At 51.2% G+C, this 24,314-nt stretch overlaps 2 protein-coding genes across 7 annotated transcripts in view; one reads left to right on the forward strand and one right to left on the reverse strand.

Annotated features, from left to right (window-relative positions):
- CYFIP2 (cytoplasmic FMR1 interacting protein 2) overlaps positions 1–24,314 on the reverse strand; it is a 56,541-nt gene that overhangs the window by 17,582 nt on the left and 14,645 nt on the right. For 4 of the 6 annotated variants that reach the window (XR_016444422.1, XM_090064494.1, XM_090064492.1 and 1 more), the window contains exons 6-23: positions 22,949–23,130; positions 22,377–22,473; positions 21,764–21,892; positions 20,265–20,369; positions 17,424–17,515; positions 13,975–14,092; positions 12,327–12,446; positions 11,730–11,855; positions 11,273–11,439; positions 10,512–10,659; positions 9,913–10,066; positions 9,296–9,452; positions 8,424–8,520; positions 7,929–8,005; positions 7,605–7,713; positions 7,067–7,186; positions 6,169–6,368; positions 5,825–5,912 (exon numbers count right to left, since the gene is read on the reverse strand). Coding sequence is in view for 5 of the 6 variants with exons in the window: in XM_090064494.1 (XP_089920620.1) it covers positions 5,825–5,912; positions 6,169–6,368; positions 7,067–7,186; positions 7,605–7,713; positions 7,929–8,005; positions 8,424–8,520; positions 9,296–9,452; positions 9,913–10,066; positions 10,512–10,659; positions 11,273–11,439; positions 11,730–11,855; positions 12,327–12,446; positions 13,975–14,092; positions 17,424–17,515; positions 20,265–20,369; positions 21,764–21,892; positions 22,377–22,473; positions 22,949–23,130 (2,286 nt within the window). In the remaining variant the exon portion in view is untranslated. The remainder of the gene's footprint in view (positions 1–5,824; positions 5,913–6,168; positions 6,369–7,066; positions 7,187–7,604; positions 7,714–7,928; positions 8,006–8,423; positions 8,521–9,295; positions 9,453–9,912; positions 10,067–10,511; positions 10,660–11,272; positions 11,440–11,729; positions 11,856–12,326; positions 12,447–13,974; positions 14,093–17,423; positions 17,516–20,264; positions 20,370–21,763; positions 21,893–22,376; positions 22,474–22,948; positions 23,131–24,314) is intronic. The other 2 variants (XM_090064493.1, XM_090064491.1) reach the window with 1 other exon arrangement.
- On the forward strand, positions 4,350–5,291 carry FNDC9 (fibronectin type III domain containing 9). Its single transcript, XM_090020519.1, is given in 3 exon segments — positions 4,350–4,626; positions 4,629–5,037; positions 5,039–5,291. Coding segments are annotated over 3 exon segments (627 nt in total). The 5' UTR covers positions 4,350–4,535; the 3' UTR covers positions 5,166–5,291.

The raw sequence follows: 24,314 nt of genomic DNA on the forward strand, positions 1-24,314 counted from the left end.
TTCGCTTCTCCTTCGTGGGACAGGCAATGAATGCTGAGGTCTCAGTTTAGATTGGAGCTTGGACACTTTGTTCTTTATCAGCCTCCTTTTTGCTTGCTAACACCCCCCGTGATACCTGTCCAAGACGAGCCAGTCTGGTGTCTTCTCAGGAGGGAGGCATATACGTGTGTGCCAACGCTGCTGTCACTTGGGCATCGTATAAGCAACAGCTGTTGCTTCTGTCGGTTTGGGCCCTTTAAATTGCACTTGCCTCTTGGCATAAAAAGGGCAGAGCTCTTGGCACTGCCACCGTGCAAATATTTACTACCTTTGCTACAGCTTCCCTCAAGCGGGAGTGTTCACCACCTGTCTTGTGGAGCCTGTTTTGCTCTGCCTTTCTCTGAAGCGCTCCTTCCCCTCGGGGCCTCCACGGCTGGTGTTATCGCTTTTGCTCCCTTTTAGCCTACAGACAGGGCTCCCACGCACGCTCGGTTCCAGCCAGTTATTCTTATCAATCCTGCCTATCAGGGTAGCACCCAGGGATGTCGTTTAAGTATCAAGTCCCGATTTGCGCTGTACAGACAAGCAGCAAAGAGAGTCGCTGCCCACCGTGGGCATGGGATAGGACATGACAAGTTGGATGAAACGCATTGTAAGAACAGGGGCTGGGAGGGGGAGGAGGAGAGATAACACAGTTGACGGTGTTAAGCAAACAGGGGGAGAGAAGTCTCTTCTGGGCACCTGCTTGAAACAGCTGTTGCTCAGCACAGCTGGATCTGCAGCAGCTGCTCAGCCAACAAGCTGACAGCAGTAGGAAGAGACATGGAAGAGATCCTGATGGGGCCAATGTGGGAGTCTCCATAATGCCCTTCTTACGTGTCCGTGCATGTTTGTGCAGGGATGCGACGGTCTAATTTGGCCCGGTGGGTGGGACACCAGCTCATAATTGGACTGCAGGGTCTAGCCTGGTTCCTGACTCCATGGGACTTTTTACTTGGTCTCAGGGCAACATATAGGTCGCTGCAGCATTTTGTTCCTGCAATGTTCATGGAGGAACCAAGCAGAAAGGAGAAGAGGGGGGAATCGATTCAAGGACGGCGAGTCAGTTTTAACCAAGACAGCTAAATGCAGCGTGCACTTGGGTTTTGCTCTGAAATAGAAGTGTTCAATCAGGGCTCCAGCCCCCCAGAGGAAATAGCTGCGTGCCCCATCTCCTCCCCCAGCTCGTAAGAACACAAGGATTGCATGTACTGGGTCAGACCGTAGGTCCATCTTGCCCTGTCTCCTGTCACACAGAGGCAGAGAGTGGAGGCTGAAAGGGAGCATGAACTGGATTTTTCCCCCATTCCTCTCTCCTTTGCAGCTTCCAGCATTTGAGGTCCAGAAAGATCCGATTCAGAGGCTGTGCCCTCCTCTCTCGTGCTCAGTAGCTATCGGTGCCCCTTTCTTCCTCTAAGTTAGAGTAATTGCTGCACGAATCAGCAAGCAGCACCAAATGCATCCCTGAAAAAATCACCTGGCATCTTGCACGCACACCCCCGCTCAAGGGAGATGCGACCACCACCCCAACCTTGCATGTGTCGAAAGATCTCTGGTTAAAATGCAATGCATTGCATCTCAATGACAAATTGCATCTTGTCCGGCCTGTGACTCGCTTGTGCCATGAGCAGCATTTCATATCATACACTCCACAGGAGCAGACCTTTGTGGGCCAGGAGGGTGTGAAGGAGATCCCCTTCTGCCCCAGTCATGCGGTACATTATAGGGGAGGGAAGTACATGCCGTACTGGCAAACTGAGAACCATCTCAAGCACACAGGACACATGGGCTGGCAACAGCCGAGATGTAAATGCATTTCTCCTGCACATTTGAATTGCTTTTCTTCTGTGTAGGTGTCAGGTGCTTTGGAAAATGTCCACGTGGTACCTAAATGCACCTGGCCCTGAGATACTGACCCAGAGCCCAGGGGAGACATCCACAGATTTCAGTGAAACAACTAGGTGTGTTAATATTTTAGGGATCCAGGCTGTAGCTGTGCTGGTCTAAGCACAAAGACAGACAAACTCTTTGGGTAGAGGCGTTATCTTTTATCAGACCAATGAAATAGTTGCAACCTTTTTTTGCAACTGTTTAGTTGGTCTAATGAAAGAAATATCTGATTAAGATGCACATTTCTCTGAGCTTAACATATTCAACAAAAGGAGGAAACTAATAATAATCCCACGTCTCCGAGCAAGGGAAGTGCAGCTCCAACTATGGGTGACATGCACAGCTTGGGTTAGAGACCGTAGGCGGTAGAAATGACACCAGTATCTTTAAAGACGAAACAGCTGAACAGGCAAGCTGGCTACGAAGCATCACCTTCTCCCCATCACCATCCAGCCACCTCCAGGGCTCGAGTCGATAGCAGTCTGCTCCCTTTTTTGCCGCTGAATCTAGCGCTGTGGCGTGTGTTGGGACTGTCCCAAGCCTCAGCTGTCACCTCTCCCTGCCTTTAGGGCATGGCTGTGGATGTCTGTCGAAAGCCTTTGGTTTGGGAGCCTGGTTCCTGAATCAGGCCAGGAAGCTGGGAACGTGGGCAGGTTGGGAGTGGGAGGGACGGGCACCTTCCCATGGTTTAGACATAAGACAGTAATGGCAGTTATCCCCCTGGCTTTTCTCACGCCTCATGTTTATACCTGATGAAAAGCCCCTTTCCTGACTCTACTTTAGAGTCATCCCCATCCAAACCATCCCAGGCAAGTGTTTTTCTAACCTACGCTCAAACTCTGCGCTCCCTCTCCCCCAGTTCTCCAGAATCCAAGTCAAACCACGGACCAGCCTCGGGGACAGGCATTTCTTTTATGCTTTTAGGGGTAGCATTTACTGAATTGCTAAAAAATGCTTAACTACTGTTTCCTATTGGTTGCTATGGTGAGTGATGATGTAATCAGTGGAGGGTATAATACAAGGCAGTGGATGGTGATGGATTTAAGCAGCAGGCACCCAAAGGAGATGCCAGGGATTCTGGCCGGAGAGAGAAGGGGCCGGTGCGGCTAACTCGGATTCATGCTGAACGACTGAACGTTAATCAGCCATTTCTTGAGACAAGTGCAAGCAAAGGTAAATGGATTCTTAATAACGGCGTCCATCCTGAGCTCGGTGCGCCTGTGGGCTGCTGTTTGTGGAGGAATGTGGGAGATCAGGCACCGGTGGAGATGAGATGCTGCTTTAATTAAAAACAACTTGGAAAAGAGGGAAGAAGACAGAGAGAAAATGCAACTAGGGAGCTTTTGTTTAAATTATTCAAGATTGCCAATGGTGGGGAGAACAGACCTGCAAGCTTCTGCCTTGCAGGAAGATCTGTAGGGAGAGATCCCACGGCAAAGCCAGGAGGCAGCCTAGCACAGGTCTGATCCAAACAGCTCCAGGCTGAAGCTGCCCCTGCTCCACCTCTCTAATGAGCCCGGTGCTCAGGGTCTGTATCCCGAGGAAAAACCAGCTGCGCTCCACTGTTATTTTATTTAACGTTGTTTTAAAATTTGCAGCCCACCAGCATCCACGCAAGATCAAGGTCCTCTGCAAGCACACAGGAAGACGTCGTGCTTCCGAAAGCCGTAAATTAAGCCACGGCTTAGGCAAATGTCAGAATTGTTAGGCGCGTTCTCGGTGCGTGCTACGGTGCCGTGATTTAAAATGAACAGATTTATGAGGAGCGCAAACCAGACATGGTCTTGGGCTGAACTGTTCATCAGTCTAAGAGTTTTGTTATTCGTACTCTTCGCAAAGTTTCTGCCTAGGAAACCGGTGCAAAGGAGCCCTTGGCTGAAAAGGAACTAAGCAATCTGTATGAACCCATCCTGTTCGCTATGTCACACCTGTCACTTCCTTGTTGAGATGGGATCATAGAGAAATAAGGCTCAAGAGATCATGTAGCCCAACCAGGGATCGCACATTGACCTTGGTGGGATTAGACCATGCTCAAACCAACCGAGCTAAATGGTCCTTTAAATGAAAAGCCTAGGGGTGTTGGAGGATGACTACATTAAAGACTGTGGCTGTGCTGGTGAAATAGCACTGGGGGCTTTGCAAGTGTCCAAAACAGAAATGAGAGCATTACGGGCTCGATGCTGAATATATCCACCTGCTTCTGACACTCGTGGCTCTGGGAGGTTATAATGGTAACAAGCCAAACAGAAATAACCATTGCCAATGAGCCGAGGAGCTCTGAGGAGAGGATTTGAGCTGGAAGAACATTATTGCATTGTTTTCTAATTTTGAGGAACATTTTAAAAACTTTTTGTGAACATTTTTATCCCCCTCCCCATTCAAAAGTTTTCTTTTCTCCTCCCCAAAATTAGGATGACAAATCTTGGGGTTTAAAAACTTTTTTTTTCACTAAATTGTTTCCCTGCTTTCCAGTGGGCTTTGGATATTGCTCACTGCTGTTATTATTGAAGCCTCTCTGGACCTGATCTCCAGCCAGCCCCTACCAGACCAGTGGAAAGTGTGTGACGGACGCCCCTGGGTTTTGCTGTACCAGTAGACAAAGTCTTTCCCTGCTTCTCGTTTCAGCAATGAACGTGGAGGTCCACAACATCTCTTACGCAAGCGCGACTGTCTCTCGGTTCACAAACGTCCCCTGCCCAGAGAGCTATTCCCACGTCATGGGAACAGCATCTTTGCAGGCGACTTGCACCAGAACTTGCACCGCGAGGAGCGGGTCCCCCATGCCCTGAGCTCCCTCGTCCTCCGTAGACTCGACCCCTCCACTGTCTACATTACGTGCGTCGCATGTAAACACGCGTTTCCCTCCAGCAACCATTGCACGCCCGTCTGCACCCTCAACCGGCAGCCTCTGGCCTTTGGGGGCTCTGGGCACACAGCCGTCCCCTCGCTGCGGGTAGGGAGCAGCCTCTTGCTGCTGTGCTTTATGGACATCTCGGCATATGGCTGCCTGCAGTGCTGGTCCCCAAGGGGCTGCAAGCCTTCGCAGCCGTCCTGCACCAACCCAGAGGGCGAACCGGGTGAGCCGGCGGATGGGACCGTGACTGCTGTGCTGAGGGATGAACTCCTGGAAGACCACCGTGCTCCTGGGGAGCTCCAGCTACTCAAGGGACAGTCCCTGTGCCTCCCGTTGGCACTTCTTTCCATACAAGAACAGCGACAATAAAAGGGCCATCCTGCCGCAGCATGGGCTGAAGTGAGGGTGAAAGCGAGGAGCAAAAGCACAGTGGCTTGTTCCTCAGCTCCCCCTGCTAACACGGATGTGACCCACCTTGGTTTTTCCTTTCATGGCTGGGGGCTGAATCTTTTTGGGACAGAAAATGGCAATTGTGGAAGGCAGTTATATCATGTAGCTGTTATACTTATTTATTGAAAGGGGAAAATCCATCTCCCATACCACCTTCCTCCGTGCTGTCCAGGCTTTGGGGAAGTAATTTAGACCCTCCCTCTTTCAGCTCACTAAACCAGTACCCCAGCATCTTTCCCAGGAGGAGAGCTTGCTTTTCAGCCCTCCTGCCACCCCTTTCTGAGCTCTCCCAGCCCCCATTCACTCAACCCTGCACCTTTCGAGGGGGCTGGCTCAGGGTCTTGGTCGCAGTGCAGTGGGCTTGCTTGCACCCTGCCAGTCATGCACAGAGGAGGGGAAAGTGGAGATGCAACGAATCCCATGCTCCTTCTCCTTTGCACGGCTTTTCTGCCTCAGCAAACCAACACCGTCTCCTATATTTGTTTCTGCTGTTCATTTTATGAAGCATGCCCGCTATTTCCCTCCTGGTGAACAATCTCCGCGTCCTCATTGCTCTCTGCCTAATAAAGTCCTTCCCTTGACTTTTGATGGCTGATGTGGTTCTTTACTGACCTTTGATCCGTAGAGGTAATAGGGCTGGACATTGGCTGGCTTGTCCCGCTGCGGCTCCTGGGTGAAGGGTATTGCCGTCCGTACAAACCTGCGGGATGGGTTAAAATGGTGCTAGTAAACCGCATGTCGGTCATGTGACGTGCAAACCTCGGGGGGCTCTTTCCAGGGTGAGTGCAGTGAAAATGGGTGTTAATCCATCCAAGAGATGCAACGCTGCAAAACATGGCATGAAAACCCTCCTGCCATGGGGCATGAGGAAGCCAAAGTGGAACGGGTACCTCTGAGTGAAGCCTGGTTTAGGGCTAGGGCTTCCGGGGGCATCCTCAGAGGTTGTGTCCTCTTACCTGTTGGTGGATCCGTTGTAACAATAGTTGGGCAGGAAGTCAAAGTTCAGCTCCCAGAAGACGTGCAGGGTGATGCGTCCGTATGGCGCGGAGACATTGTGATTGGCCTCCCGAAACATGGCGTCGAAGCTGTCCAAAGTCATGTGTTTGCACAGCAGCCGGTGGGTCAGGCGATTGATCTCCAAAAGCCACTCCAGTTCCTGCCCCGGGCAAAGCAGCAAGGGCAGAAGACTTGAATGCGCGATCGGGATGGACACAGAAAAGTCTCATTCGATCAGCAAGGAAGGGATTGCATTTTACACACATGCACAACCACCCACACACACGTACACACGCACACATGTATGCAGGCAGTCTTCCCAGTGTGACAAATGCAAAAGGCATCCATTTAACTCAAAGGCCAAGATCACTTGCGCTTTCACTCAAGGGGCCCCCGCGGGTGGTGAAACTAATTTGTTCCCCGCTGAGCCCGTTCTGGCTCTCACGTCAGGATCATGGCAAGGTGGAAACTTTAATTTTACACTGCTTGACTCTGATGCCCCTGTGTGCGTGGCTTCGAGCCCGATACACAAAGCTGCTGCAATCAGCATCTCAGAAGGGATAAAACTCAGGACTTTCTTCTCCCAGGTCACAAGTCTGTACTGTTTGAGCTCCACAAAAAGCCCTGCTAACAGCCACACCACAGTTTATATATTGTTAATGGATAATGCAGCCACCAATGTGTGAATGGGCCAGACTGTAGGGCTCCCATTACTGTACAAATACCTACAATTAGGCAGATACTACAGTAGAGGAGATGCAGAGGAACAGGACAGCACTGTTGTGTGACTGCCATGCCACAGGGGACTATGTACGCTGGCAGTGGTCCTACGGCCCTCCCAGACACTCAGGGTCTTACCACGATGGACGTCAGGTCCTCACTCTCAAAGCGGCTGATAGCCTGGTCTAACGACTTGTACATGGCAGCTGAGATGCGCTGGGTAATAAGCCTGTTCAGGTCAATTGACCTCCCTAGCAGCTGTGGGAAACAGGAGAAGATACTTTAGATGTTGGAAACCAGGAGACGATACATCCAGTGGGTGGGAAAAGGCTTCCAAAATGAACCCAGACTTGAGCCCCAGAATGAGCATGGAGAAGGTTGGGATCTGGATCCAGACTCCACTGTTTGGGCTACCTCTGTGTAAAAGGAGTTTGTGAATCAGGATTGCAAACACCCTTCCCTTAGCCAGCAAATGCACCATGGCAGAATGAGGGTTTTGATTCAGATGCCTGTTGACTTCTTCCTGGTAAGAAACTGCTTGTTACCCATCTTGATGGTACCCAGCAATATAATGGGAGCTAAGCGCTGACATGTTCAGCTCAGAACAGGGCCTGGTTCAATCCCACTAGAGACCAAGGGACCGCTGCAATGTCTGGGCTGGCTGTGTGCATCGTACCTGGACGTGTCTCTGTTTGAGCAACGTCTCATAGCGGTTGGATGGCGGGTAAGGAATAATCACGCCGTAATTCTTACACTCTGCCCGGAAGCGCTTATCCAATAAGACACTGAAAAGGGAAAATATAGTCAACACATTTGTTTGATGAGCTCTCTTTCTCCCCTCTCAATCCTTTCGAGTGTTGTAATCCATCCTGAATCTTGCCTCCTTTCATCCTTGAACCCTGAGGATGCTCCCCAGCCCCTATGCACCTTGCATTCGTACCTGAACATATCAAACATGAAGCTGAAGGATTAATAATCAGTGATAATGGGATTCTCCTACCTGCCGGCCATGGCTTTGTAATAGGCAAAGATCTGATCCGCCAGCTTGTACACAAACTGGTCAAAACACAAGTTCACCTGAGGAAGAGAGAGGTACACATCTCATACAGTGGCATAAACGGCATCTAATAAGAGTCTAACGTGGGCTTATGTCTGTTTAGCACAGGGCTATTAGTCCCAAAGCATGACAACCTGCATTTCACATCCCTTGGAAACTGGCCTGCCCTGCTCATGGCATAAAGAAATAGGACAACTGAGCCTCTGTCACTCTCTCTTATTCTCCTATTACTTATTATTGAAAAGCCAAGCTTTCCATCTCCAGTTGACTTTAACTCTCAAAATACCCTTTGCTTCCTCTTTGTCCGTGGACAGATCTACCCTCTTAAGACTCTTCTCCATGATCTTAATAGTCTGCTTTCCTTGGATCCACAAAGATGGACCTGACTGCAGAATCAGGCCCTTAGGAAACAGGTAAATCCAGCCACCCAGAACTCACTTCAGCTTCAATCTCATCATACAGGAACTGCTTTTTGAACTTGGTCAAGGCGTAATAGGCGCTGTCGTTGTACAGGTCTAAGGGGTAGAGGACGTACCTGGGGAGGAGAACAAATCACTATTTAGTGTGATGTTCATCTTGGCAAGAAAAGCAGAGGTGATGCGACCACACACACCGCCCCAACCCCAAAAGGACTGCTGGAGACCCCTCCTGCCAGATCCTCTCTCTCCATCCCCTATGGATATTCCCTCTCATACTGGAAATAGCTAAAGAAGAGCTGGCCTTGTGCTTTTTAAGGATTTCCCCACATAAGATGATTTCCCGGCTGTGCTTTAAAAACATTTTTGTGCATTTCTAGCTAGACAAAGGTACCTCGGCACATCTTGACCTCTGCCTCAGCAAGGCACAGGGGTTGGCAAGGACCTCGGGAGGTCACATCTAGTCCAAACTCCTGCTCCAAGCAGGACCAGCCCCAACTCTATCATCCCAGCCAGGGTTTTGTCTACCCGGGTCTTAACAACCTCCGAGGATGGAGACTCCACCACCTCTCTGGGTAGCTTGCTCCAGTGCTTCACCACCCTCCCAGTGATAAAGTCTTTCCTAATATCCAACCTCACCTTCCCTTGCTGCAACCTGAGCCCATTGCTCCTTGTCTTTTCATAAGGAAACATTCACTTTATAACAAATGGTGACAACTCTTATGCCCTGGGAGTCTCAATCATGGACCCCACTGTGCTAGGCGCTGTACAAAAGGACTGGTCACACCCTTGTTGCCATGACTACACACTACAGGATCACGCAGCTGCATCTAAATGCTAACCCTTATTGGGCTGCAGAAAGCTAGTGAACGGAGACACATCCAAGATGCTTACTCCATCATGGAGGGTTCTTTGGTTTCCAGGATGTGGTCCGTGAGTATCCACGGCATGGACATCTCGATGGGAAACTGGATGCGGCGGCCCATGGTCAGCTCCAGGAAGAACTCGCGGAACCAGAGCTGGGACAGGTCGCAGCACTGCTGCAGGGCTTCTGGAAACACACGGGACGTCCCGCCCCACCGCAGCGGGAGGACGGGGAGGTTACCGAGGAAGGAAAGCCCCAGGGAATCCGACAGCAAGGGATGGGAGGCCTGATTCAACTAGGGTTTAGGCTGTTCTCTGCCAACACTGTTTTTAAACTGCACCTAATGGTTGCAGTATCTCATCCCCTCGGTGGCAAAGAACATGAAGGATTGCTACCCCTGCTTAACAAATGGACACCTGGTTCGGGAACTTGACCAAGGCTATCTAGAGAGCCTGTGGCAGAGATGAGAAGAGACACCTCCCCACACCATTTCATAAGAACCAGGTTCAGTGCCTTAACTAGACCCCCACCACCCACCCCTGTCCATACCCATTGCTGGAAAAATCATCCTTAATCAAGAGGCTACCGGGGTATGGAAACACAGCCCAAGAGGGCAGGATTCACCCCTGCCTGGTTGTGGCCTCACCACTAATGTTAAGCAGGTGTGTGAAGAAGAAGGACTGCTTGTGAAACTCCTCGATGGCCAGCACGATGGGCCCATCTAGGCTGCTCCGCAGCGTCTTCTTTGAGCCACTTTTGTCTGCGATCAGCGACTCCAGCATGGTCCGGACCATGTACAGCTTAAAAAAAAGTAGTCATCACAAAGTGATGATAGGCTCTTTGGGCCACATAGCTCCTAGCAATAGTCTGTGGGCTGACTTCACTATCAGTGGCTGTGTCTACACAAGATGCTTTACTGTGCAATAGACTAATCTACTGCGCAGTAAAGTGTCACCACCTACACGTACAGGTGCTTACTGCACAGTAAATTAGTCTCGCACAGTAAATTTGCTACTTGCACATGCAGGTAGTAAATTTACTGCACAGTAAAGCCAAATAGCATTAATTGCATGTGTAGATGCGCCCAGTCTGAAGCCATTAGGTCCCTAAAAAGGCAGCCTAAGCACTGCAAAGCAAACCATGCACAAAGGCAACAACAGAGTTTTTTAGGATCAAAGATGAACTAAAAAAGAGAACATTGGGGTTGAGCTGCTTCACCCATAGAATGGGACAGCCTGGACCTACCTGCGTGCTCGACGGCCCTACTGCTCGCCGCGGGACCTTAATATCAAATCCGCCTTTGGGGTCCTTCTCGCCTCTCAGGCAGGGGTCGTTCGGGGGCTCGCGGCCTCCCTCCCAGTCGCAAATTGTCTTCCGAATGGCCTGAAGGACGCTGGGAGGGGGACAGCAAAATGCTCGAGTCAGACCTTCACTGCAGGGGAAAGTACCCGAAGCCACGCACGCGGTGGGATCATAGGAACGCAGGGCTGGAAGGGCCCTCACCAGGCCATCTAGTCCAGCCCTCCGTCATCCCAGCCAAGGGTTTGCTCAACCTCCTAGACTGTACAGATTTCATAGACATAAGGGCCATTGCTGTTAGTCCCATCCCCAATGGGCATGGAGAAAAGCCCATCTCTATCCTCTTTGTTATCACCCTTCAAGTATTTGAAGACTGTTATCAAATCCTCCTCCCCACCCGTCTTTTCTTCTCCAAACTAAATAACCCTAGTTCTTCCAGCCTTTATCATCCATAAGGGATGGAAAAAGCCAGACAGACAGGCATGAGCTGCTCACACAAGGCAGCTTTGGGAGGACCGGGCTGGACTGGACATGCTGACTGTGTCTCAGGGGCATTGGCAACCACTTTGTACCAATTGTTTCTGAATGCATTGCTGACGGGCGCCTGCCCGACGTGGGAGATGGTATACAGCTGGTTAGAGAGGCTGACCCCCAGGGCTATTCTGGATCTCTGCATTTGAGATACAGTCAAAGGCTGACATCCCGACCTGATCAGGACGTTCTTCTTCTTCCTGACGGCCTGCCGGAGCGGCTCGCGCAGCGTCACCTGAGCGAAGTCCTGCAGCGCGGCGTAGATGGTGTTTCGGATGGCCTGGTTAAAGACACTCTCCATCCGGCCCATCAGCACTTGCAGGCCCTTGATCATGGCAATGACCTGAGAAAATGCAGACAACCAGTTCCCCCCCTGCCTGAACAGAGTAGCAGTATTAACCCCCGCTTCGGTGAAACCTCCAGTCCCCGGATGGAGATCCCCAATGTCCGCGAGCATCCAGCTCCCACAGAAAGCAATTATACCTTTCAAAAAGTAGCTCTCCAGGACTTGCAAGACATCACCCAGCAGGGCTTGGGGCATGGTAGGGAGCTGGACGCTGATACACCAGCGACTGCCTTAGCTAAGAGATCATCCTTTCCTTTAAAGGCACTGGAGGCAGTGTTTGCACCTACCTCCACAAAGGCAAACTTCTCCTCGCTGGTGTAGTTGTAGCGGGTGGCTCTCTCATACTCCTCCGCGGTGCCCGGGCAATCCTTGTTGCAGAACTTATCCGTGGGATGAACCAGCTTCCAGGAATACTGGGAGAAGAGAGCAAGGGCAGGGCAACGGGGTCACTCACAAGGAGCAGAGCCGTGTGGACGGAAGAGGGCCAAGAGACACGTTCCCGCACCCCCTCCACGGCTCTCCAGCAGCCCAGCACCGAATGAGCTACTTCCAGAGGCTATCCCCCCTCCATGCCCCTCACAACCTTACTGGAGGGCTGCAAGCGGTGCCATTCATTTACTTTCCCTCCCTAACATGCGTTTGACCTCCATGATTTATTCCTAAAATTCTCCATGCAGCAACACCCTCCATCACCTTCCTCTTCTGAGATGGTGCGCTTGCCCTCATGTCAGTAAAAAATGGCACATTTCACTACATCCTTGAGTACATTTTCTCTCTTTTTTTTTTGTGTGTGGCCTTTCTCTGGTTGAACTTGGCCATAAACATTTCAAGCCCTCTTGGGAAGAAGCTGGTGAGGATGGTCCGCTGGGGGATGCGGTACTCACCACCTCCATGACATGGGCGCTCCACTTGGAGAGCAGCTGCAGCCCCCGCAAGGCCAGGTCAAAGAGCTCCCTGTATTCCTCATCTGATTTCTGGCTGTCCAGTCCTGAGCCGGTGACCACCTGGAGCAAAACACACAAGGGCAGCATGGGACGCAGAAAACCGCCCGGCCGGAAATGCCCTCCATGGAGCGAGAGAGCTCGTGGCTCTTGATTTGCCACCAAAATGCAGCTCAAATGATTTCATAGTCAGAGATAGAAACACGATGGGCAATATATTCCCTGAGAGGAACTGCCAAATATTTGTGCAGATGGAGCTGGATATAGCCCTTTTCAATCACTGGGCCTTGCTTCAACTTATTCCCTGTCCAGCAAAACTGGAGAAAATAGACAACCCCTCTTTTATCGTCCCTGCTCCTTCAAAAGCTCTGGCGAGACACTTCCAAGACTATCCAGGTCTTTGGGATACCCCTTTTTTTATTCATTGAGCACTTTTGCAATCATTTAAATTGAATACAGAAAAGGCGTAGGGACCCTGGAAAGCAGAGCTTCAGTCATAAATGCCAGCGACCCAGCAGCAGCAGAACAATTACCAGATGCCAAGAAGAAGGGGCCTCCCATTAGCCAATAAATCAAAACCACAATAAAGCCCTATTATTTTCTCCTTGTTACCTCCTTCCCATGCCCTGAGAGGGGCTTTGTTTTGGTATGAATGACAGCCTCCCTCTACACCTCCACTGACATCCATGGGCCATGATGCGTGCTAGATTATGAATGTTTCATCACATCATTAATCACATATCCTTTTTTGTAATTTTACTAATGAATCTGCGTTATAATAGATTTCATAGATTTCATAGACATTAGGGCTGGAAGGGACCTCGGGAGATCATCGAGTCCAGCCCCCTGCCCAAAGGGCAGGAAGTCAGCTGGGGTCATAGGATCCCAGCAAGATAAGCATCCAATTTACTCGTGATGGTGTTCAATGTAGGTGCTTGAACCACCTCCGCTGGCAGACTGTTCCAGACCTTGGGGGCTCGGACAGTAAAGAAATTCTTTCTTATGTCCAGCCAACATTCAAAAACACAACTGATCCCCTAAAAGACATGCAAAGACAGATACACACCAGCCACTAAGTGCTATGAGACCCCAAACAGGGACCACAGAAGTTTTGTGCTCCTTTCCCCTTCCAGCCCGGTCCCCGGCAGGTCCCCAACACCTCCGTCAATGTGTCTGCATTTCCTCAGCTCTCCAACAATTCATCCCCCTGGACCTCTGCACGCTACCAATCCTCCGCTCATCTCTACCCCAGACCCCAAGCTCATAGACTTTGTGCTTCAATAATCAAAAACATTTCTCAAGTTTCTGCTTTAGAGGCAAGAGAAGAGTCTTGTGCAGCAAATACCAGAAATCGCCATCATTTAATGGCTCTGCAGCACACTGCAGCTCTCACCGTGCGCCCAGGCCATCCAGGGGAGACGGTTACGGCCCGGGGGGGAGGGTGATGTGACTCGTGGAGCAACGTCCCCCACTATGTCCCTCTCCCCTCTCACAGCCCACAGGCACCGTATGCCACCCCACGGCCTGGCCTCTTCCCTGGCCGGCGTGCAAGCACCAAGCGCCCTCCAAGGAGGCGCCCGGCGGTGCTTACCTCGCTGTTGCTGTAGCGAGCGAGCTCCGAGATGAAGCGGATGTGGTCGTCGCGGATCTGGACCATTTGCTCACAGATGTTGTACTGGGGACTGATGCTGCTCTGGGTGCAGGTCCACCTGGGCAGGAAAGCAGCCTCCTGAGCGGGCTGAACATGGCTGTCCGGCTCTGCTGCTTCCTTCCCCCTTAAAGCATGTCCTCTTCGGGACGTGCCTTCTCAGCAGACACCCACCCTGCCCCTCATCCCGGCCCGAGACACCGCACTATGTGTGCGTGCACACGCATGGGCATACGGCCTTTCTCCATCCGGAGGATGGCTTGCACCGCGCCAGGCACGGTTTTCCTCTACCCCTGCCATCAGTGGAGCTCTTTTTCAATTCAGCCTCTCACAAAATGCAGAGGTGCGTGCTGTACTTACTTACTGGCTGTGGGGGGGGGGCCGGACAGACGGTTGTGGACGGGCAGCCATTATCTAAGCTGCCGTGCAGCTGTACGGCATCACCCCTTCCTTTCCTTCCCAGATTAAGACCAGCCAGCCTCAAAGGGAGTGACTAGCCAGAAAAGATGCCTCCCTCCCTCTCCTCTTTTGGACCTGGACTATATCCCCACCCCAACAAACAAACCTGCACTGGAAAAAAAGGCAGGGAACGGTTTACAGGGCTCGACTTGTTTGCTCTGAGCCCCCTGCTCCCACTGGCTGCGTCAGGGACTTCGCAGGGAGGGCCGGACTAGCCCCTTTCTATTGCCACAATAATAAGTGCAAGGTGGTATAATAAATGCAAAGGAGACCTGAAACCACATCATGAGTGAATCCCCTTCTCCCGGCCAGGACTTAAATGGAGACCGTGTCACAAATGAACCCCCTTCTCCTGGGCACGACCGTCTGGGGACTTGACCTCGGAGCTGTGCCACAACTATTTTGTGCAGACATTTCAGCCCAGAGAAATCTCGTGCATTATTTGCCATGACGATTGCGTCGAGCCTCTGACGGGCAGTGGTACGATCCATCGTGCTCCCTCGGCCTCGCGCCTTCACCAGCCGAAGAGGCACCTGAGTCAGCTGCTTATTCGGCCGAGTACCAGTGATGCTCCTCATGGAGACATTTGCAGCCGCTGCAGACCTGTCACCTACTCGGCCACGTTATTCCTCGTCACGCCTGGTCTCCCACGATCCCACCAGCCGACTCTTACCCGTCTCAGCGTCCTGCGCTTCCCCCAAGAGACTTGGGCAGGCTAGCAAGGACGCCCAGTGCGATGCCAGCCCAGCCTGCCACATATAATCGAGTCCATATGGGAGAAATAAAATGCCATGCAAGGAAGACAACAATTAATTGCATCTTGGAAGGAGGGAAGGGAGAGGAAGGGTAAGAAGGGGAAAAGGGATGAAAGCAAGAGCCTCAGTACAGGGAATATATAAAATTGCCCCTGAAACAGTTTAAAGGCCAAAGTGCCATAGCGCCTTGGCTGGAGAACGACTAAGGAAAGAAACTGGTTAGTAAAGCAAGGCAGGGAGAGAGATTCAGTGCATTGCGGCTGGGGTGATAGGCATGTTAGAAATGATGGAGAAACAGAGAAGTCACCAGCCAGCTAGTCTTGAAGAGGACAAAGTGAGCAGAGCTGTTAGAAAATGGTTGTGGGAATATTTTAGTATGAACAACAGTGGTTTAACCAAAAAAAAAAAAATTATATGTGGGCAGACCTTCCCCGGTTTTTATGTGCAATCGTTTATTAAAAATCTCCATGCCATTTGATTTTGGAAGTCTTTAAGATTTTCATCAAGCAACACATTTTCGTTGTTTTACCCCAAACGCTTTTCAAAACCTAACATTGTCCAAAAGACTGAAAAAAATAGGACTTTTTTTTTTAAGAAAAAAAAATTTCAAAATGTTTCCCCAGGAAAAACAATCACGATGTTTCAGCCAGTCTGAAGAATGAGGACGTGCAAAGTGCATTTGAGGTTGGAAAGTGAAGGACCATCCTTTCCTCCCAGCGGAGAGGTGGCTCAGGCCTCCGCTCTGACTGCAGAAAACCAAATATGAAGCAAGCTGATGAAGCACTAAATGGCATTTCCTAGCCTGGGGCTATTTGTATGGAGGCTACTCCCCTTGCAAGGCAAGACAAGAGGGACCTGTGTAGCGACTGTGGACGAAGCAGGATCTCCGTGATTTACGCTTCCATCGTCTCATCTCAAGCCAACCTTGAGGACAAAGGAGAGCTGAGTTTGCAGCGTTTAGCTCATTTCCCGAGGGCTCACACCCACACGGCAAGAACCGCCAGCAGCAACCTCAGCTTCGGGAAGAGACAGAAATAAAGATGCTCCAAAGAACAGTGGAGGCACAAAGGGAGCGCACTTCTGTATGCTGCTTGTCTGCTTTTGGTCCCGTGGATGAATCTTTGCGCACGAAAGCCCGAGTGATATCAGAGCACCATAGTGAAGCAGGGCTGAACCGGACCATGTGAGCTCCCCCAGCCCAGCCCCCCGAGTGAGGCAGGATTATCCCGTTCAGCCAGGCACAGCTCAGATCGGCAGGGCAGGCAAGTCACCAATGCACTCGTGTCCGAACCTATCTCGGAGATACACATTCATCCCTCCAGTCCTTTTCACCAGTAATCAACAGTTGTGCAGAACTGTGAAGACAACTGTGACTTTTTCACATGGGTTGGATGCAACATCCACCGACGCTTTCGATCTCATTACACAGGATTGCTACCTTGGATTTGGGTCCAGATTCTAGATTAGCGTCTTGCAACCCCCTTGCACTTTTGAATCACTTGGCATGGAAAACCCTGGGGCAAAACTGAATTGTCAGTACCACAGAATTCACATCTAAAGCACTGGAGCAACAGGTGTGCCTTTCCTTGTCCAGGGTGAACCCTCCGGCTGGGCAGGACGCTCACTAACCCCATGGACAGGTGCCCCGGGGTCACAGATAGAAGCCGGTGCTGCGGTCATGCTCTGGGGGATTTTTCACCCTGGGTCAAACTTGCGGATGAAAATCTGCCCAGAGCAGGTCCACATCACTTGTATTTGCACACTTACACACACTTGTCCATGTGGGCACGCACACACCTCGTGAGCACCTGTACTGACACTCACCCAGGCAAGCACCAAAGCACAGACATCGCACCACGTAACGCTCATGGGTGCTTATCTGAGCACCCCCATCCATGTGTCTGGGCTCACAGCCCACCACGCGATCACAACCACAGAGCCACTCGGGACTGTGCGCACACTCGCGTGCTTTCATACCCACGGGCAATTAAGTCCACAACATGACTTGCTCACATTCACACATGCCATTGGCTGTATATGCACACGCACTCGTATGCTTGCAGGGACAAGCTCACACATGCACACACACCCTGCACAGGGTGACAGCTGGGCACACGCCCTTACTCCCTACCCACTCAGGACACACAAAAGCCAAGAGACATTACGGCAGGCACTCACTTGGATTTGTTCTCCTCATAGTGAGCACTGGTCTTAATGTATCTGGCCAGTTCTATCTGCATATCGCCGAATAAAGGGACCACTTGCAGCTGCTGGAAAAGAAAACAGAAGATGGTTGAAATACAGCAGAGACCTCCTGCGGCTGGAGAGCAACACACACGGACACAAGGGAGGAACAGATAGTCTTGGTCTCGGGGACAGTCACAACTTTGAAGGCCACGGCTGCAAGTGGTTGGAGGCTAACACAAGGTGTTTAACACTGAAGAACCAACCCTCAAAGACCTCCGTTCCCCTGATGCCACTGACACCTTATTGTCAAACAAGGGGCTGTGCCAGGATGTGACGGTGGGCGCTTGTGCAGCCCCGATGGCTGCTGGAGAAGGGAGAGCGCATGTGTAGAAAAGATGCATAAGATACCAAAACAACACCTCTGGCACCCCCGAAGAAACCCAGACACACGGGATGAAGAGCAGCACAGCAGCCAGGGCTAATTCTACTTCCAAAATGAGCAGGGCTGCAGCATCCTCAGGGCATTTCCTAGAGCAAATGGAAATGGATGATTCCCTGGTGTCTCTCGTCTGGGGCACCGCTTTCCCAAGACGCTGGCAGCAGGATTGACCGTTCACAGGTCCAAGTTTTCCAGGAGGACCTCTCTCCTGCAATGAAGGCGGACCTCTCTCCTGCAATGAAGGCAGTCTTCTCCTCAAAGACCAGCTCTCTTTGGATTCTGTCTGCTCCACGTGTTTGTGCTTTGCAAGCATAGATGACTTAGATGTCCTGAGGATGGGGAATGACAGCTTGCCACTGTGACTATTGGGAGGTTTATTGGCCAGTAGGTTGGTTTGGTGCCCACATGGCTAATATTGGTATCGCTCTCGTTAGCTATGACTTGAGAATGGCCCTAGAGTTGCCACAAAAAGGCCTAAGCCAGCCCAACGCATCTTTGAAAGATGAGCAACAACTGGTTGCTCAAAGATCATTTCCCTTTGCACTTAATAAGGTTCTGGAGAAGGAGATACACCCTCCCTGGCTGTTGAAATGTCTCGAGGGGAAGAAGTGTGTCTGTGGTGGGAGGGGGTCTCTGACTTGGCTATATTTTAATCTTAGCTGAAAAAGTAACCCCAAAGCAAGCGATCATCAAACATCCAGTGACAAAACAACCACTGCTCATGGGGCAGTGGTAGCAATTCTCCTATCCTCAAGGGAGGGCTGCTATTACCACCTCCATCTACCTCCTCGGATGGGTCTGAGCACAGGGTTTGCCAGGCTGTCTTCAGGTGACCTTTTACAGGGGTTTTACATACAAAATCAGCTTCCTTCACAACTCAAGATCCTGGAAATTTGGTTAGAAAAAGGAGCTGGGGGGGTGGAGCTGGATCCTTCTCCATTGGGATGTGGTGATGCAGACAGGTGCATTTGGATGAGACAGCACCAGATACCACATGTGGCATGAGTGGAAAGAAAGTTGGAATTAGCACAGCTTTTTAGCACAGCGAGAGATACTTATATCCCTGTGTTGTCCTCCGATGCTCAAAGAGCATCACAGCCATTAACACAGCAGTCCAAACGCACTGAAAAGGCCAAGCTCTGTCGATGATGCTTGATTTGAACCAAGCTTAAAGCTCAATGCGGCAAACAGGAGCAAGGGGAGCAGCCAGAACATTTTGGGCAGTTTTAATAATTTTCCTAGGGTTGGTGAGCTGTGGGCTCAGATTCCTGGAGGTCTAAGAGAAGCTTGTCAGCTCGTTATGCCATCTCATTGCACGTGAGAGCCAAATTAGCAGAGCTTCTCGTGCACAGACATCACCACGGGCTCAGTCCTTTGGTGTTGCAGCACAGGCTGCGGGTGAAAAGGCAGGGCCTGGCAGCCCTGGTCCAAGTGCCTCGAGGCAAGGGCAGAGGCTGCTGTCATTGCAAGGGTGAAGCTGATGCAGAGCAGAAGCAGTTACCAGAACCAGGAGCTTTCTCCCATTTTAGGAGAGGAATTCAGCCAATAGGACTCAATAAAAACAAAAAAGTTATTGGCAAAAGGACTCTGGGTAAGGAGAACTAATGGTCAACAGGACTTCATGGAAAGTTCCCCGGGTACAATCAACTCCACAAGAAAAATATCCTACCATGTGCTGTCCACAGCTAGACCTGTCTGCGGGGTCTGATATGACCCACACATGCACTAAGCATGCAATGTGTGCTCAGCCCTGTGGATGACAGCAATGGGAAGAAGAAAGTTTCTGCATGGGGAACTGCTGCGGCTCAGGTCAGGGGGTGCCAGCACTGGGCTCCCAGCCCTGGAGTGCAATCAGACAACCTCATCGGACTTGATGATCCGCTCTGGTCCCTTCTGACACTACTAACCATGAAACTATGAAACCTACAGAGGGTAGGAAGGACAGGAGAAGGGAAGCGTATTAGCTCTTCACACCTTCCCACAGCAGCTGGTGGAAGTGGGCCAGCTTGGACAGGAGATGCACCCAACCCCACAAGGATATCTGGCAGAGGAAGACACTTCCAAGGGCTCTGATGGCAGCACACGGCATGGCTTCCTCCCCCCAGCAGAAAGGAAATTAAATTGCTTCACCAAGCCTCTGCGCTAACACTTTATGGAGCCTTTCGGGGCGTGCAGTCAAGCTAGCGGGAGGCTCCAACACTTATTTGTTCCTTCCAGGGCCACAATTTATGTCATGAACCAGCAGGAACCAAGGTAAGAGGCTGTTTGGGTCACTGTATCCCCATGGTCATTTCACGGCATCATGCCAGTGGAAAGCCAGCCTTTAAAGAAACATTTCTGCTAACTTTTTCAGTTTGCAATAATCCCAAGCCCACCCCACGCGGGTCACTGACCTTGAAGAACTTGTCGATCTTGCTGAGGTTGATTCTCTTCTTGGCATCCAGTTTGTAAATATTACTGACGTTGCCATCCATCAGATACAGACCAAACCCCATCACCTGGGAGGACCAGATCACAGAAGAGGCAAGAGTTATTGTCCAGCAATGGCATGAAGAGGTTGCCTTTGAATTTGGCACGTGAAGATGCCACTTCTGGCTCCAGTATCACAGCTCCAGCTAAGCCGAAAGGTCAATGGGGGAATTACATTTTTGTTAAGACAAGGTTCTTTGGGTGAATCTGATCTCTTTTGTCAATAGATATATTACACACACATATATATATTTACATATTGATAAATATATATACATATAAATTTTAAAAATATTTCTATATTTTTGACAAATATGTCGTCCATACAGATACTGATATATCTTTTGTCAATACAAATATTTTTTGTCAATACACAGTACATTTGCCTTGGTAATTTGCATCTCCCCTCCTCCCAAAACACCCCTCAAAAGGCAGTTTAGGCAGCCAAAAATGCCATCAAAAAGCAGGAAACATTTCCTCCCAGAGTGAATTAGGGAGCATCTGTCAGAGATGTATTTGGCAGCCGTGTTGGTCTGAGACAAAAAGAAATGCAAAACACTAGAAGTCTTGGTTCAGAGATGATACGTTTATGAAACCAGCTGAGAAATCACACCAAAAAGAAAATCTTTTTCTGCAGATTTTCTTCTAATAAAAGGTATCATCTCTGAACCAAGACTTCTAGAGTTCTGCATTTCTTTTAGGGAACATCTGTAATTTTGCCCCAGGGATGTTTCAGCCTGTTGGCAGTGGCAGGGTTCCCAGCTGTTGCAGCACTGCTGGAGACCACCCCGAGCTGCACCATGCAGGACTGCGAAATCTGCAGGGGGGTCAGATGCAGGGTTTTGCTCTGGCACACGATGCTGCTTCCGACTTCTCTCCACCTGCTACCAGGGACAGCCCAGTTTCTAAGTGCTTGCATATGGAAACAGAAGCATCCCTGTCTGCAGTGCCATTCGTCTGTGAGCACCACCACCTGCTGTCCAAATAGCGCAGCACATCCCTGGATCTTTTCTCCTATGCCTGAAGAAGGGTGTTTGTGCTGGAAAGATTGCAATTAAAGAATTTTTTTTTTTTTGCAAAAATCTAGTTGGTCCAATAAAAGATATCACCTCTACCACGAGTTCTGGTTCCTGACGCATCCCTGGAGCATTGCACAGGCCAGCTGCTAGCCAGGGGGAGAGCCAAGAAGGAGAGAGGTGATGGTAGAGAATAAGAGAGGGAAGATAAGGAGGGATGGGATGCAGAAAGAACAGGGAAAAACGACAAGGAAAAGAACGAGTTTTGCTCCGGTCAGGCTGGGAACACGGTAATGCTTCAGAAAGCTTGTGCGGGACGTCTGTGGGACCCAGGGCTGTGTCCAGCTGGGCAGGAGGTCGTGGGAGCAGACAAGAGACAGCACCCCAGGAGCCAGGACGTGGGATACCTTCAGGAGCATGTGCTTCTCGCTGGGGGTCAGGTACATCTTGTTTTCGTAGTAATCCACGCAGATGTTGACAATATCCGCCAGCAGCTCCTCGTAGCCCGGGATCACTTCCAGCTGCTGATGCAAGCACTGAAACGCCGAGACACCCCATGTGAACCCCAGGGAGGAAGGGCAAGGGGTCGGGAACGTCTGAGGGGACCTTGGGAGCATCTGCCGAGACCTGACTTGCTGCGTTCGGCTTAATGGCTCGTGGCTCTCCCCCCTTCTGAGTCAGGGGGCTTGGGACAGCTTCACAATCAGGGACTAGGCTTTCTCCACCTGTAGCCCCAGTTATGGGCTGGCAGCTCGGCGCTCCTCTGGGCATATTTCATGCTCCCTTCAGGGTCCACGTGCCGCCCCATATGGCGGAGACCCCCATCTGCCCCATCCCCGGGAGGTAAGGCCATAACCATCGCAGCCCTGTGGCCACCTCCGCCGCCAACCCTGCGGGGCTCTGAGCTCCGGCTGTGAAATCACAGCTCCTTGGTCCTACAGGTGACGGTGACCTTGCGTGTGCGCCACTGACCTGTAACTTTGCTGGGAGAAAGAAGCGTGCGCGGGGGAATGGACTTGCCTGCGTGATGCGGTTGTGGTTCGCCAGGAACATGGAGAGGTTTTGGGACTCCTGGATGGACTGGGGATCGGCCATCTTCCGCAGAAACTGGGCTGCCCTGCAAAGGAGAGCTCCTCGTGTCATTCCCGCTGCCTCGCTTGAAGTCAGGGCTTAGTTCAGAGGCCCAAAATGTATGTGAGGTTAAAAATAACCCAGCCACAGGCTGACTCCTTGCATTTCCATTCACTTTACCAGCCCTCTGGTCCCTGCAAGCTCTGAATGAAAAGATCCAGCTCTCCTGCCGGCAGTCCTAAGAGCTTCAGCTACTCACATGCCCTGTGCTGTGTGAGCCCGTGAGACATGGCAGGGCTATTATCCTTTCACTGATGGGGAACCATAAGCCCACAGAGGGTGAGTGACCTGCCCAAGGTCACACAGAGAACCAGTGGCAGAGCAGACTTGAACTCAAGTCCTTCAAGTCTCTGCTTCTTACCTTCCCCCTCCTACCCTAGGAAACAGCTGCAGCATGTTCTTGTCCACCCCCCAGAACACTACCAGAGCCCACCGTCCCTGTCCCCACCACTGCCCCGCACCTTTTGTAGGCAGAGTGGTCATTCTTGACGCTACACTTCATGTTCTTCAGCTCGTCCAGCACGGCGAACATGTTGATGAACTTCCCCAGCGTGAGCAGATAGGCCTCAGACACAAAGTCCTTCCTCCTTTCCGCGTGGCACAGGCGCTTCACCTCGCTGCAGAACCGCTCGATGGCTTTGCGCTGAAAGGCAACGGGGCAAGGCCGCGCTCAGCAGGCACCCGCTTTGCCAGGGTGGCACTATGTGACCCACAGGTGCAGCATGCCTGGGTGCAATATCTGTTCCCGCTGCTTGGTTGGTCCAGAGGGCAAATGGCCATCAACAGCCACCCACTGACCCCTTTCCTCAGCTCAAGGGAGACAGGGCTGTTGCCTTTCCAGGCTTATGACCCATTAAAGTGACCAACTGCCCTGAATTTTGCAGGAGGCCTCGCGAGGCCAATTGGTCCCAGCTTGGCAGACCCTCACCCCTATCTCCCTGCAGTGCCAGGCTGTGTCTGGTGCTGCACAAATATGCTTAACCCTGCATCTGGTTTTGGAGGCAGATAGTAGTGCAGCTGCACTGCAGGCAGCTAACGGCAAGGGGATGTGGGGTCCACAACCTCTAGGGTTGGATAACTTCAGGGGGGTCCCGGGTTGTGGACACTGCTTCCACTCCGCCCAGAATGGGGTGTTATAGCCCCCTCCCCGCCCTAGGAAAAGACCTGGCTGCAGTCAACGCTAAAAGCAGACCCCAATGCCCAGGGCTCTTTGTGCACTTCAAGTGAGCCACTGCTTTTGCTCCAGGGCCTCTGCCCAGCCAGCACCCAGCATGCTGTCATGTGAGCGCTTTGGGACCAAAAGTCTGACCATTGCTTACACTGCAGGGAATTATGCAGAGAAAAATTAAAAATTATGCAGAGAAAAATTAAAAATTATGCACTGAGTCTCAGCTGCTGCACATCATGCACACCTTCAACCCTGCCAGCAGGGGCAGGGGCTGTGCACCATGCAGGGTGGCCCACCCCCAAGCCTGACACCTACCCACACACACCCCCATGCCCACCCACAAACCCCATGCCCACCCACCCCCCTGCAAAAAGGAGCTTCCCCCCACTCACCAGCTGTGCGGTCATGCACCACTGCACTTGGGGCCTCCACGTGGGCTCCCAGCCCTGCGGAGGTGGAGGCACAGAGCCCACCCGGGTTAAATTATGCAATTATGCACAGTCATACGCTTTTTGCACAAAATTGCACAGGTACATAATTGCATAATTCCCTAGGGGGTGCACCTGCTAAATCGAAGCCTTAGTGTCCTTACTTATACTGGACCATGCCATGAAAGGCTGTTTGCCTCCAAACACTTCCATTATCAACCTCTTCTGGAG

This window comes from Crocodylus siamensis, chromosome 10 (genome assembly GCF_052110815.1).
Source record: "Crocodylus siamensis isolate JL-2025a chromosome 10, ASM5211081v1, whole genome shotgun sequence".
Lineage (NCBI taxonomy): Eukaryota > Metazoa > Chordata > Crocodylia > Crocodylidae > Crocodylus > Crocodylus siamensis.